Consider the following 16299-nt stretch of genomic DNA (forward strand, 5'->3'; position numbering starts at 1 on the left):
AAATGACAGAGCCATGGAAATGCAAATGTCAGTTTGACTGATAGCTTTTCATTAATGAGTTGCAATAGGTAAAATTAATATATTACTCAATTTCTTTTAGATACCCCAAATTGTCTAGCATTAACTAACATATATGATGAGTACCTACAGCTATGTGAAATGAAAGTACACCCTCCTTGAAATCTATGGTTTTAGATATATGGACATAGTAATGATCTGCTCCTTAGCAAGTCTAAAAAATAGGTACATCTTGATTTGTTTCTTTTTGAGCCATTCTGTAGTAGATGTTGGTCTTGAATTTTTTGCAGTTTCTTTGACCACTTATTGGGATGTCCACTCATGGGAAGATTGGCAACTGTCTTGTTTTCCACTTTTTAATAATCTTCCTCACTGTAGAATGATGCACTTTAAATTGTTTGGAAATTACCTTATAACCCTTCTCAGGTTGATGGGCAGCAACATTCGCTTCACTTGCTGATGATCAATTAATCAAGGGTATTTGATTACCAGCACCTGTCTGCTACTTACCATCTTAACTCCTATGGAAGTAGTAAGGGTGTACTTAGATCTTCACACATGGCCTCTCCATTTTGGCTTTATTTTTGTTGAATTAATCATGACATGGTATAATATTTCATGTGTTGTAGTTCATCTCAGGGTTGTATTTACCTAATTTTTAGACCTGCTAAGAACAGATGATTTATATTATGTCCTAATAAGTATCACCATATAGAGTGTAATTTCTTTTCCACACAACTGTATTTTTACGTATTGTCCAAGCAATCTGTTAAACAAGAGAGTTAGTGTATCAGTGTAATTTGTTAGATCATTTAATCTAATCCTACCTAGGTAATCACTGCACACCCTTAACATGAAAATACTTGTTTCTCTATGCATTAGCCTTTGCTTGCTTATTACGTGACATACCTCTTTCTCCATTGGTGTAAACTGCTTGCAATACAATAAAGGGCTGTGTGTTAAAGTCTGTGCCATTCAAGTAGTTTGATGGATCAACTGAATTAAATTCATATATATCTGTAAGAGTCATATTAAGGTACAATAGTTACATTAAAAAGGAAATTATACACTTTTCAGTAAATGTTTTAATACTTCTGAATATTTCATCTGAAATATTTCCATTCAAATGTGGTCAGCAATAATATAAATGTTAATCATTTTATTAGTGTATTTGTCTTTTAACAATAATAAGAACAACAAATACCCATGTCTCCTTAATCTGATCTACAATTAGCCAGAGACCTGGAAGCCCTTAACCCATGATCCTATTGCAAAACATGGATGATCATATGTTCTGGGTTTTCTGGGACAGTCTCTTAATCAAAGCAGCTGACACATGTCCCAAGCAACCCTGTTCAAAGACCACATCATGCCCGACAATAAAATAAAGGTAATGCAGGCTTCTTTTTGCAACCTGCACCTGCAACATGAAGGAGGAGGGCAGGCCGAGTAACGACATCACTAAATCAAGCCAAGGAAGATTCCAGCTTGTAGTGAGCTCTAACAGGAACCAGTTGATCTCTCCTCCAAGGGCATGTAAAGTCAAACTGTGTTCCTGTGCATGAGTAGAATGGAAGCTTGCAATAGCGGGGCCATCTTCTCCTTATGTACCAGCAGATTGTAGCATATGTGAATGTTTTACACCTACATACACACGTGTTGCTCTATAGAAGCAAGTAGGGGCAGAGCCAGGATAGCAGTTTTTGGGGTGATGATAGTACTAGCTATGCAATGGTGAAGCGGTGAGGCCAAATATCCCTCCCCATAGGCAAGGAAAATTAAAAAAAAAATCACAGGTACTGTCTGTACATATCATTATGTACCAAGTTACATAAGGATGGGAATTGTAGGAATTTTCACACCTGTACTGCTAAAAAAAAGATTGTAATTGATTTTCTGCTTAACTGGGGAGATTCCAGGATTTCCTTTTTGTAGAGAGGAAATGTCTTTTTCTCATATTTCATAAATCCATGCTGATCATGGGCATCTGTTTATTGTAGGACATTTTACAGTTGTTTTTATACGGTTTATCAGGTTTTGCTTTGGACAGAATTCAGTGATCAGATGCAAGCATTGTTATTACACATGGAGAATATTACAAATTTATATAAACAGTTTAGTTTATAAAGATTTAGTCTGTTTGTTTCAAACATAGCAACTATTATACATACAGTATCATTCCAATGCACCCTTAATTGTATTATTAATAGAGAGACTCAGGTCTGGAAATTAGACACAGTGGCATTTAGAACATTTGAAACAGATTCCAATGATTCCCTTACATGTAATGAATTATATTGGATCCACCTCAATTAATAGTAGCATATTTAAACTACTAAAATGTTAAATACCTGCATATGACACCAGTGTTGAATGTATAAACTAAAAAGAGTTACAATTCATTGATACTGCAGATATCCATCGGTAAAGTCCCTATTTATTCTAAAATAATAATGAGACACAAGTATTTCTGAGGTCAATGGCTGAAATTACCAAACTTTCAATTACTCTCTTAAACTGACATCACTGCCAATTTTGATATTGCGCTTTCTAGTTTCCATTAATACATTTCTATATAGTAAATAGGATAGTTCACCTCCCCCTTTAATATCCAAAATATAAATAAGGAAATGAATTTCCTTAAGGCAGTGAAGAAAATAGCTGCTTAAGAATGTAAATTTAGACTAATGGATTCATACTTATCCTGATTGTTCATGCTGATTCTGATTGCTATAAAGCTGAAAGCTTGGAAACCGTTTCATTTTAATGTCAGAGAAGGTTTATATCATCATCAGCCTGTTTGTAGGTCAGGCAAGGTGTCAATTTCTATTTCACCCTCCCCAGGGTTTACTTCAGTGACAGTTGGTAACATTTTTTGGTGAGGTCTAGTTTTCAGCAGTATAGGTCATAGATCTAGTCAATACAGCAGGCAAAGAGTGCAGGCCGCACAAACAACGGAGGGTCCTTATTGCACGAGCAGGACTTCACCAAACCCCCACAAACGGTTAAACAAATTCAAAAGACGCTCAGCAATAGGATAAATGAGTGCAGTTTTATTCCAAACGTGTTGCAGTAGATCTAGTCAAAACACCAAACCAAATGTAACCAATAACTACTGCAAACATTAAATGGTGGGAACCATGGTTGTTAAATTATAGCCTTACTTGTTGGCTATACCACTTCCGAGGTCCTGGCCAACGCTGGGCAAACCAGTTCTAAATCCCATCACAGGTTAGGTAGCAGAAATGCAATTTTGGGAGAAAATGCAGCATCACAGGTACAACATACTTTGTTATATTTTTTAGTAAATTAATTTAGTGTGTGCCTCATATAATAACATAGTCAATACTAGCATTTGTGAAGGTATTTTGAAATAAAAATATGATTTAAATTAACTCAAGGAGAAATTAGGTCATATTTAAAAAGTTGTGCATTTTACACGTAATGCCCTCTATGTTTACACCACACCAAAAATAAGAATAGAACATTTTAATGATGAAATCTTCTTAATTACCTATGTGTAGTCACTAGCCCTAAACTACACAGTTATACACAAATGTGTATTGTGTTAGAGGATGCAAAGATGTGCCCAACTTGCCAAATAACAGGATTAGATATGTTCATTATTTAACATATACATTTCATAGTTTTATTAGTTGGTAAATTCTTACCCTTAAACTGAACTGTAAAGGCAGTAACCTCATTATCGCCCCCTTTGTTTAGCTTGACTTCTTCACACAGACTAGGTTCCATAGAGTTGGTCTTAGAACTTAGCATCATATCTCCATAAAAGAGAGAAAGCTTAAGCCTCACAGATGTCGGGTCAAATTCTTGCAAACAAGCCTGCTAAAACAGTAGCATCCTTGTATTAACTCACATTTTTAAAGTTAAGCATGACAGAGCAAGAAATAATAAGAAAACATTTTGGAGACAAAATAATGTATGCAAATCAATTACACAATCCAAATAATTACCATATTTACTTACAGTTGCCTCCGCTTTTTGTTGTAAAATTAACTTCATCACAATATCCTTCACACCCACTGAACAGATCTTTCTGAAAATTCCAGAATCCCTTCCAGCTTTGTAATCATATATATATAAAAAAAGAATAGTATAGTATTATACTAGGGTGAACACTCTACATGGATACTTCTGTAAGAAAGCCTAATAATAAGTTGTAATGTATACAACTTTTATGTATTGCCACGCTAGGGTGATCATATGTACTGGGTTTTCTGGGACAGTCTCCAAATCAAAGCAGCTGTCACATTTATATTCCTGTATATATTACAATTTTGTTTTGTTCTTGGGTCCGTGTACTGCTTGAGGTCTTAGTCTCTGCACAGAGGGTCCATTTTCATGATTTTGATTATGAATTATTAAAGGCAAACAACTTACTGAACTCAATGTATTGATTTCTTGGAAACTGAAAATAAATATTACAACTTTACATTTATGTGAATAACCCAAACAGGATTGATATTGTTATGGAATGTATCAAGCACATTAAAATTAAGTACACTGCCCTCACTGACTTACCTGCATTAGTACATAAAAAAGGGCCGTCCCATAAAGCAGGCAGACTCTTAAATGCATACTAGACAGACAAACACAAAGGAAGCACTTCCTGCTCATACTCCATGGGAAGGTGGAATCCTTTCTCAATCAATGAGAAAATTACGTTTCTCTTACAGAATACTTAATAGATATTACATACCTTGGAGCCTTAGAGACTGTTCATGGAATTGCCTGCATACAAAAATAACCAATTAGTTTGTTTTAATAATTTATTTTCCTGTCATATGGCACACCGCAATAAGCAAAAAATCCTGGTGGAATTACAAATATAATTATGTCTACTGGTAGCTCTGATTTTTAGACAACAGCCAATAATTCACCGATATGCATGTGTTGTATGTATAGCTATTCACAATTCATGCTCATTACATCTTCTGCATTTGACCATTCAACTTTTGCCCATTTACCACTTTGTTACATATGTGTTTTAAATAAACAAACACATGGATAAAATGCTACAATAGAACCATTTTTTATAGGGAGTATAATAAGCCATGCCATTCAACAGCCAATATCAACCGTTCCAAAGAACCTTTGTAACCTGCCTTACAAAGGTTGCAAGTAAAGCTGCCCCATTTATGCCAGAACAGGACTTTTTATCATTATCCCCTCATCAGTAACTTAGAGACCATTCATTACCACCACCCACAAAATCCACTTTAGAGTAATGGAAAAATAACAATGTACTGAATCACCTCCAGAAGTTAATCCAAAATGTTGTCACATTTAAAAGACATGCTTCCAAGGTTTACAGGACAGGACCTGACCCCTTTGAGAGTGGATACTTGAGAGATGTCAGTCTACAGTTTCGAGTAGGTTTTTAATAAGTAACTCACATATTAATATGCGTAAGATTGTAAGCTCACCCACTCCCTCCCCTGTCTCCTGCCAGTTTCTCCTCTGCAGCTAAAAACTCTCACACACTGACTCTCTCTCTCTCTCCCCTCTTGCTCCTGCTGCCATCTCCCCAGTCAATATCTTCTCAGTTTCACAGAGAGATCAGAGGAGACCAGATGTGAGCAGGAGGTCAGATACAAGGTAGGGAAGAAAGCAAGGACACAGATGGCTGTGTGGAATGGGTAGAGAGAGGACTAGGGGATAAGGACAGTGGGCACAGAGTGATCAAGGGGGCAGTGAGGGATAGAAACTAGATTTTGGGCAACAAATTTTGTTTCCAAATTTTTTAAAAATACAGTTTTGTTTTTTAGAACTAAAAGGGCAAGGAACAAAATTTGTTGTCTGAAAACTTATGAGCCATAAATTAAAATATAAATTTGTCAGAAATTTACAAGTCTAATTTACATGCATTTGAAAAGTTAAAATGGGAACATATATTACTTTTTCTTGAAGCGATTCATTTCAGGTATATCTGCAAGCAGTCCTCCTTGTTGTAGGTGAATCCAGGCTCTCTGTATATCAGATGTAAACAGGTGACATCCATCATGCAGCAAAATCTATGACAAGCATTAAAATGGAAGAATAAAACAAATTATAGTATTGTTTAGGGTTTTCATACCTTGTAGTAAGGCAAGGTTAGGTTATAAACAAAAGCATTTCAGTTAAACTTGGTGGCAAAACATGGCATCTACCAAAATATCGTATTATTATTATTTGTAGTTAGGAGTCTTTAAGTAGTGGCCAACACAGAAAAGGGTGTAAAGTTACATTAGCTTTCCAAACCTCAAACATCTCTTCTTCAGATGGAATAGGGATTTGATTCCTTTTGAAGAAGAGAGATTTGATATCCCAAATGGTTATGAAACTGTATATCTTTTTCTATATTGACCAATAAAGGTATTAACTTTGACTTAGTTTTCAATTTTCACTTGTGCTAATAGAGCAATTCAATTTTTTTCTTAGTTATTGTCACGACCGAGGTACGGGTTCTGGAACCGCGCTGCAGAATCGGCGCCTCCTGGTGGAGAGAGGACGCACTGCCACCAGGGCACAGGAAATACTAGCCATTCACCACCGAGAGTATAGAGTAGGTGAAACACAGGAACAAAAAATAAAAAATTTCAGTTTCATATGCGAATTCTACGGCATACTGAGCCACCGTTCTTCTTCCCTGTTGTATCTCCATAAGGTTGGATTCAGCTGCTTCACGTCTCCCTGGAGCATCAAATACGGCCCTGAATGAAGCAATAAAGGCGTCGGCGTCGTCCAAAATGGAAGAGTCTTGTTCCAATAACGGCGAGGCCCATGCTAACGCTTCTCCTTTTAATAAATTGATGATAAAAGTCACTCTGTTGATGTGGGAAGCGAAGGTGTGTGGATGTGTGGATTCGTGGCCATTGATCTGAGCATGCCAGCTACGTCATCCAATTTTTGTTCCAAGGATTGGAGCTGAGACGCATGAGCGGCTAGGACTTGATCTTGTCTTTCTTGATGGTTGGACATCCTTGCCAATTCTGCGGGATCCATATTGCAGGCCTGTGTTAACTGTCACGACCGAGGTACGGGTTCTGGAACCGCGCTGCAGAATCGGCGCCTCCTGGTGGAGAGAGGACGCACTGCCACCAGGGCACAGGAGATACTAGCCATTCACCACCGAGAGTATAGAGTAGGTGAAACACAGGAACAAAAAATAAAAAATAATAACGGTATCCAAAGGGTCAGGCAAAAGAGTAGTCGGGGTCACACGCAATGGTCAGGGCAGGCAGCAAAACAACGGAGGTCAGATTCAAGCAGGAGTCAATACCAGAGAGACAATACAGGATTCAGAACGCTAGTGTAGGCAAAAAGGCACTAACACAGGCAAGGTAGTAGTGCCAAATGAGGGTTTAAATATCCCTCCAACAATGTAGATCCTCCTACCCTCCTAATTAGTTATATCTGTCACTTTAAGAGTGACCTGAATATTCATGACACACGAAGCAGGGACACGCGCCTCGAAGGAGGACGGACCCGGCGGCAGCTCACCGCGACGGCGTGAGCAGGGAGCCGACCGCGCGGGCTGCGTCTCGGCGTCCCTGCCGGCAACCCGACGGAAGAGGTAACAGTTATAATCCTACTACGGTTCAAACAGCAAATCCTTCTCATTTCTTATATGATGTAGATGTCAGTCCAGCTTGTACTTCAGTCATAGTCATACTACAATTTAGATTGGAAAGCTGCAGTCGGTTACATCCTTAGGAGTTATATTTTTGGAAACCACAGACAAAGCTAAGTGGCCTGCTGGATGTCCAAACATAACCAAGTTGTCTCATTTGCTGACCCACTAGCCAGGCCGGCTATGGTGCGTATGGTACACACACAGCACAGGTCGTACACCCCCATACGGATTAACAGCCATACTGTATCATATAAAACTGAGATCCAGATCCCTCGCAGAGCTGCAGGGGACCTGGATCCTTCTCTCTGGCAGCCAATGAATGTTTGCACGATGCACACAACCCCTGTTGCTGCCCGACACTTCTGCCAGGCGTGACATGACCTTCCGGGGGCTCAGTCATAGAACCCCTGGTGGAAGTGCTGGGTAGCAGCAGAAGTTCACCGGTTGCCCCCACTAGACACCAGGGAGTCTGAAGCACGGGAGACTGGGGATGCATTGGTAACTCTGGGGGGGCACAGTGGCATATCAGGGAGGCAGATTGTCATATAGGGCGGGTTTAAGGTATATTTGGGGGGGCAGAGTGCCATATAGGGGGTAAAAGGCTGTAAGAAATCATTTTTATACTTTTATTTTGTTCTGCATATTTTAGGCCTGAATGCAACTTGAGTGCTAGGAACATATGGTATCAATTCAGTGACGTAGTTTAGAGGGTCTTCTGTGGAATGCCGGTGTATCATATGACTGTTCCAATAGGATTCCTTTACGTATACCCTAAACAAATGTAAAGGGGTATAAATTGGCATGACTACAAAGACAAGGTCTCTTTCTACGCTCTTTCCACGCTCTCATCTTCATCTCACCAAGATACTAAGCCTACAGTACCTTTAATCAACATTTGTTCCAGCATTGGTATTGTATGAATTGATAATTTGTCATCGAATAAACCTAATTAATAAGACATAGAAGCTGTGGTCTTGATTGCTGTTTGATCACTGGAAAAGCTTAGATATTCAAGACAAAAAATATTCTAACAAATTGACGAGCCAGCCAGTCTTTAGTCAGTTTTCTACGGCGAGCCTTTACTGCACGTTTGTTTTTTACTTTTCCTCTTCCGACAAAGGGGGGATAGTGTGCAGTTGTCTGAAGAGATCAAAGAGATCCTCTGACTAAAAACAAAAAAACCTAGCAGTGTGATCAGAAGAGTGTAATTCGACACTACCAGACCATTACCAGACCACGTGGTGAGAAGGAAGAGCATTCCAGAACTGTGTATCGTAGTGAGAGCAGACTGAGCAAGCAACTGATCTACGGTAAGTATGGATTTTGTTAATACTTTGTCTTCCGAAAGTAAACTTGAATTTACGTTTGTTCCTTATACGGCTAGTGATTCAGCTTTGTGGTATGATTTATGGCGTCAATGTGAAGATGCAAATAAGAAGATAGACAAAAAGATATTTTCTGGGAATAAGGATAAACACAAGTTGAGGAATGTAATGAAAATGATAAAGATTTTTAATACATTACTTGCTGGTGGTGATGATCTGACTAATAATGTTAGTCAAAGTAACTTAAAGAGTAGTGACATGGTTACAAATGAAATGCACAATGTGGGTGTAATAAAAAAAGAATGCCTTAAATGTGAGTTATTAACAGAAGAAATTTCTGATTTGTCTGATTGTTTAGAAATTAAGAATTTGTTAATTACAAAGTTGCAGAAGGACTTGAAACAAGTTTGTGTTAACACAAGGAAAGATAAGCAAAGACACAGCTTAATACTAGAAAATGTAGAGGATGAACAAGAGGTCAGTTCAGAACAGGAACTGCAAAGAAAGAAGCTTAGAAATAAAGCAGCAAAATTAAAATTGCAGATACAAAGCGAATTAATGAAATTACTTAAAGAAATACCGCCGTATAATTCTAATTTGGATGCATTTGGTAATGCAGATGTATTTGAATCCAGCACAGACAAGTATAACTTGGCTAATGGAGAGAAAAATATTTTATTTAAAATTTGGTTACCTACATACATGAGTAGAAGATTAGTAGCTCCAATAAGTTCTCCTATAGTGGAGGATGATAAAATCATCCATGGAACAGATAAGGATAGACTCCAACAGTTGATTAAGTTTACAACTGGAAATGAAAATCCAACACTTGACATACTAGAAAACCTGAAACCTACAATTTCAGAGGATCCATTTTCTTTCTTGTTAAGATTTGAGCAGGCTTACAGATTAGTTTTTAACATTTCTGATGATGAATGTCCTGCCTCTATGATTCAAGTTTTTGTTAAAAAGTTTAACTACCTGGATCCTACTAGCATAGCAATTGCTTCTGATATGCAAACGCTTGAGGATGCTGCTGCATTTATTGATAAAATCAGGAGAGAATGCAGACATGAAGGGGTTAAAATGAATGTGTCTGTAGTTAACATGGTTAATAGCAAGGATATAGGTAGAAAGGAGAGATCACATTTCATTCACCCCCCTTCTCCCCCTCAGGAATTTAAACATACCCAGATGCAGAATCCCAGGGGACACAGGTTTTGGAATAAAGAGTCTTTTCACTGTTTCTATTGCAAGAAACTGGGACATTTTAAAAGACAATGTCGCGAATTTCTCTATAATAAAAAATTAAAAGAGCAAAGAAAATCAAATGGATTTGTTTACAGTTCAGATCCAAATGTATATACTAACAGGGCTGTAACACCTCAAATAGATTTACTTTACACTCCAATGATTAGGCAAATCAGGGAGATTGAAGTTAATAAAGAAGATTTACCTAATACAGGAACTACACAGGAATATGTTTGTTGTAAGTGTGGTGGGAGTTATAATACGTAGATCAATGTTGATTCAGTATATAGGGAGCTAGGATAGCAATTAACTCTAATTCGTACTGTATCCCTGCACTCTGTCTTCTATGAAGATGTTTTGAATAAGTTAATTTATTTATAAGAAAAAACTATATGAACAACATCAGATGTGTTATATGTTAACGTTTTGTGTTTTGTTTTATTCTCTAAGTTAAGATCCTGTAACGTGATATGTTGTATCTGTTAAGCTGCAACTACATAGTGTCCATCATTTGCAGAAGTACAAGTTAGGGATATTTCCTTTCTTGCTTCTCAGGTTGATTCAAAACCTTAATTTAGTTCATGAGAACAGGGTTTTGTGTCATGACTAAAAAGGATTACTATGTATTGTATTGTATTGATCAAATATGTTTTTCCATCAATTGAGGTATTATTTACTATTGTCCATATTCTTAAAATTCATCATATGATCCAAATTCATGTGTTATAATTTGCTTTTTGGTTATTTTATAAAATGATGCAGTCTTTAATGTTAATCATTTTAAACAAGTTCTTAAGAATCATATTAGAACATTACATCATGTTTTATAGTGAGGTGCTATAATAATAAAGGTGTTGTATCAGCTAAGATTTTGATGCTGCATATCTGTTGTGTTTTTTAGGTTGTATGAAAGAGTCGAATGGACAATGCAAATCATTAAAAAGTCCATCATGGCAAAGACATCTGACATTCAAGAAGAGACAATCCTTTTTGTTTCTAGCAGTTCTGACGGTGACAATACTGATGATTGACTGTTCTAAGGAAGATCTACAGAGTTAAGAAGATCTACAGATTTGACAACCAATGTATAGCCAATTTAACAATACTCAAGGGTTCCCAGACATAATTAAGAAAAGAGAAATTGATGATTTCAATGGTCATGTGTGTTTTGGTGTAATGAAAGGGTACTTATCAGTATGTAACATTAGAATTAACTTTACTAGACAAAGTAATGTGAGGTTAAATGTTACGATAGGGCCTAAACATTTATTTAGTTGGACTAAAGGGACCTACACACAAGATGATAAATTTGGGTTTTGGGAACATATCATAAACAAAGTAGTTTTATTGAGTATAGTAATAGAATGCAGTAATAATGTATGTGAAGGTACATGTATAATACCCATGGCAGATAAAGAAGAAACATTATTCATTATGAGAGTATTGGGAGTACCTGTCAGTAGTACACAATTATTATTTTATAAATTAGAGTATCCTGATTTTGTTTTTTCCACAGATATGTCAGAACCGGAACAGTTAGACTTGTCTGCATGTTTACATTTGTGTCCAAAATTATTTGTTACAGAAATTATGGCAAAATCATCTGTTGGTTCCGCTATCACCAATGTTTTGTTACATCCATTATTGTTTTATTTGTGTCTTTTATATGTATTATTTTTCAAATATGTTTATTATCTAGAATAAGAAAATCGTATTTAACTATTCAAGAAAAGATAAAGCAAGGAGAGATGATATTAAGGGAAACTTTAAGACGTAGGATGCATCAGTCTTCCACAGATTCTTTTTTATAATATTATCGTTTACATATCTTCCTGCACTCACTGAATGTGATACGAATGGGATACGAATGTTGTATGAATGGACAGCAAACATTTATTTATGGTACATAACCATAAACAGGGGGAAATGTAAGAAATCATTTTTATACTTTTATTTTGTTCTGCATATTTTAGGCCTGAATGCAACTTGAGTGCTAGGAACATATGGTATCAATTCAGTGACGTAGTTTAGAGGGTCTTCTGTGGAATGCCGGTGTATCATATGACTGTTCCAATAGGATTCCTTTACGTATACCCTAAACAAATGTAAAGGGGTATAAATTGGCATGACTACAAAGACAAGGTCTCTTTCTACGCTCTTTCCACGCTCTCATCTTCATCTCACCAAGATACTAAGCCTACAGTACCTTTAATCAACATTTGTTCCAGCATTGGTATTGTATGAATTGATAATTTGTCATCGAATAAACCTAATTAATAAGACATAGAAGCTGTGGTCTTGATTGCTGTTTGATCACTGGAAAAGCTTAGATATTCAAGACAAAAAATATTCTAACAAAGGCATATCTGTGGGGCAGAGTGGAATATAGGGGGTATAAGGCATACCTGGGGCAGAGTGGCAAGTCGGGGGTGCAGAGGTGCATGTGAATTAATATTTACTATATTACTATTTTTTCTATAGTTTATTTTTTGGGAGGTTGTCTTATAATCGGGTCATCTTATAATCGAGCAAATACAGTAAATATACAGTATGTAAAGCAGGGAAAATAATTACTATATAAGTTACACCAGAGTATAATAGTAAATACTTACATTGAAATAGGTAGATAACTAGTCCCCCGACATGATTGCACAATGTAGATAGTTAATTAATGACCAAATATAACAATGCTAGGAATAATGCCCAACATCCCATTCTAAATTTGAGCTGCTCTCAGTAAGAATGTTGCTAAATCATTTGGGTACCCAGATTTTTCTACCAAGAAAGAATTGACAGCTTCAATGTCCCCTTTATGAGGGGATAGACAAATATAATGAAACTGCATCAATAGTTATCCATGAGTATCCTGGCTTCCAGATATCTCTACTTGAAGGAGACTGGGCAATTGGTTCCCTGTTATGCTGCTGTCCCCCTGAACCAGTGATGGATTTAGCTTTGGGGCTACCCTAGGCCCAACCTAGGGCAGTGCCTTCAGTCACCTCTCCCGTCAGTGATCGGCGGATCCAGCACAATAAAAGGAGGTGCCTTTTAATAAAGTCTATGGAGGCTGTACAGAGTCGACACGGCCTCTATAGTGTAAATAGGTCGGTTAATGAGATCAAAGATCTCTTTTTTAACCAGCCCATTGTCCAGAAGGACACTGGGGCACTTGATCACCAAAGAGGGCGAGCTGCTTCCTGGTTTTGTACTCCCCTGGACCTGCCACCCTAGGTTACCAAGAGGTTATTTTAAGGATAAAGACATTTTACTTCAGTATATACACAAAAAAGGTATACACATGATTTTCTATGCCACAATGGATTTTAAGAACCACTCTTAATATCGGCATAGAATGTTGTTTTAGGCGTATGTGTTAAGTAAATAGTAGTTAAACATGTGTAAATCCAACTTGTTTTTAACAAAACATTGCAGTTGCAAAAATTGCAAATTCAAAGACCTAACCATACAATAAAGCGAAGGGCATCGAAATAAACAGACACAACCAAAAAGTGTATCTCTGTGTTGTTATGTTCCTTTTATTTTTCAAATACTGAAATAACCATGCTTCACCTGTCTAATAGCTGGATAATCCTCTGCAGACATAATTGAATCTTTCAGTAGCATAAGCACTGCCATGCAGAAACTCTCCATCACTTTGAGATTCCAATCCTGCATGAACAGCTGGTCCCAAATAAGCAGTACTGCAGGTAAATCCAATGAGTTTACAAAACCCTGGATGAGAAGAGTGGAACGTTAAAAGGCATGAATTTCATTCAACCATAACTTGCATATTACAATGTAGATAAACAATACAACCAAATTAAGTTAGTTATTAAAACCCAGTATCATAATACAATATATAATTACATTTATACATCCATTTTTTGTTTGTGAAGTCTAGTAAAAACATTATAAGAAAACAGAAAAGCTTATTTCTTTCCAAAACATTTAAATAGAGGCAACTTATCATTTTATGTTTTAAAAAAATAGTATTTAATGTTTTGTAATATATTTCTTTAATCTCTTCATTTATGGAAGTTTTGATACATTATCCAAAGTAAAAGTAAAAAAGAGAACATAAAGCTGGCACATCCAAAAGGGCTTGCAGTCTGTGTTAATGACACAATGGGGTTGATTCAAGATGAACAAGTATGCCCACAAAAAAGCTTGCCGTTATTGTCCATTACTGACAACTAATCAATGCTGACATCCACCAGAAGGTCACTGGAGGACAGGAGAGACCCACCATAGTCTGTCCAGACCCAGCCAGCATCTCTAATGGGTCCCTCTGCTGGACGACCGCACACAATGCAATTTACAGTGTGATCAACACAAGAGAGATCAGAAGGAGGAGAGGAAAAAGTACCGCTTCCAAAAATAAGAAAATCATTTTTTTAAAAATGAAAAAAGCTGCAGTGATGCCACTAATGACTGCCCCTAAACCCAGGGGCGTAACTAGAAGCCTCAGAGTCCCGGTGCGAGAATCTGTTAAGGGCCCCCCACCCCAACCCAATCTACTCCCTTCTCACACCATCTACCCCCTTCTCACACATCTACCCCTTCTCACACTATCTACCCCCTACCCCCTTCTCAGGCTATCTACCCCCTCTCCCTCCCTTCTCACTGTCTACCCTCTCCCTACCCCCTTCTAACTATCTACCCTCTCCCTAACTCCCATTCTCACTATCTACCCTCTCCCTAACCCCCCTTCTCACTATCTACCCTCTCCTTACCTCCCCTTCTCACTATCTACCCTTTCCCTACCCCCCCTTTGTAGGTCACTTACCGTGCAGTCCTGTGGTGGGGGCGCGAGGCCCTGTCTCGCTGCTCTGCCGCGGTGCGCGCGGCTTCACTGCTGAGCAGTGGCATATGACGGCGCTCAGCGTGAAGCGCCGGCACCCAAGACAGACGCCTCACGCTCCCACCACTGCAGTCGGGGCAGCGCTGAGGCAGGTGGCGGCAGGGAGCAGAGGAGACAGAAGGGCGCCGAGCGGTTGCTGAAAACGACCGCTCTGCACCCCTTGGGCCCCCCTGACTGGCAGAACTCCAGGGCCTGGTCGCAGTCAGGACGCCTGCGACCCAGGTAGTTCCGCCACTGCCTATACCCATACTAAGTTATAATATAGGTTCATGTGTAAAAGATTCTGTGTAATAAATAGAACATAATTTTTACATATCATCACTAATAATTATTATGATTTATGTTTTTCAATCAGGAAAGTCCAATGGATCTTAGTATATTTAGGGATTTAACAAAGTACAGTAGGGAAGTCTATTTGAGAGACAAAATGTTAGAACAAGAGGCCATAGTCTAGAACTGGAGGGACGAAGGTTTAAATGTATTGTAAGGAAGTTACGCCAGGAAAAATGTGCAGACAAGATGGGTCGTATAGTTCTTATCTACCATCAAATTCAATGCAATACAATACAAATTCAATACAATAGTCAAGTGAGCATGAGACCTGGACCACCGAGCAATGGAAGAAGGTGGCCTTGTCTGATAAATCATGTTTTCTTTTACATCACATGGTCGCTGATCCCCATATGCATGCATTTTCCAATAAACATAGAAGAGAACTTGGTGGCAGTCACAGTGAGGTAGGCCCAGGACTACTGCTGGGTATGCCTAGGACAACCACAAGCGGACTCTGAGAAAGCTGCCATTGTATGTATATGTGTGTGTAGAATCAGTTTCAAAGGCAATGCTGATAAATAGTCCGTCCTTACCTCGCCCATCCACTTCCTTAGGAAGATAACTGGGTTTGCAAGCAGTTCCTTCTGGAAAGCAGGGTTGTCAAATTTGTTGCCACCTGCATATAGATTAAGAGCATCCTCTCTTTCTTGAGCAATAAGTTCCACCAAAAAATCCTACAGAAAGAAATAAAATTCATTATACGAATTAAAAACCCCTCCTACAAACCAGGCACGATGCCTTGGACTCAACACCCTCCTTCATTCTTCATATTCAATCTCTCGCCAGATCCTGCAGCTTGAACTAAAAACCATCTCTCTCACATCCACCTATTCTTTACCAAAGAAGCCACAAAACCCCTGCTTCCTTCCGTTATT

The 16299-nt window shown here is 38.1% G+C and overlaps 1 protein-coding gene across 1 annotated transcript in view; it reads right to left on the reverse strand.

Moving 5' to 3' along the window:
• LOC128473690 (uncharacterized) overlaps positions 1-16299 on the reverse strand; it is a 140821-nt gene that overhangs the window by 69694 nt on the left and 54828 nt on the right. The window contains exons 10-16 of the mRNA XM_053455944.1: positions 15958-16098; positions 13801-13962; positions 5938-6053; positions 4739-4770; positions 4006-4100; positions 3690-3864; positions 928-1035 (exon numbers count right to left, since the gene is read on the reverse strand). Of these exons, the coding sequence (XP_053311919.1) occupies positions 928-1035; positions 3690-3864; positions 4006-4100; positions 4739-4770; positions 5938-6053; positions 13801-13962; positions 15958-16098 (829 nt within the window). The remainder of the gene's footprint in view (positions 1-927; positions 1036-3689; positions 3865-4005; positions 4101-4738; positions 4771-5937; positions 6054-13800; positions 13963-15957; positions 16099-16299) is intronic.

This window comes from Spea bombifrons, chromosome 2 (assembly GCF_027358695.1).
Source record: "Spea bombifrons isolate aSpeBom1 chromosome 2, aSpeBom1.2.pri, whole genome shotgun sequence".
Taxonomy (NCBI): Eukaryota; Metazoa; Chordata; class Amphibia; order Anura; family Pelobatidae; genus Spea; species Spea bombifrons.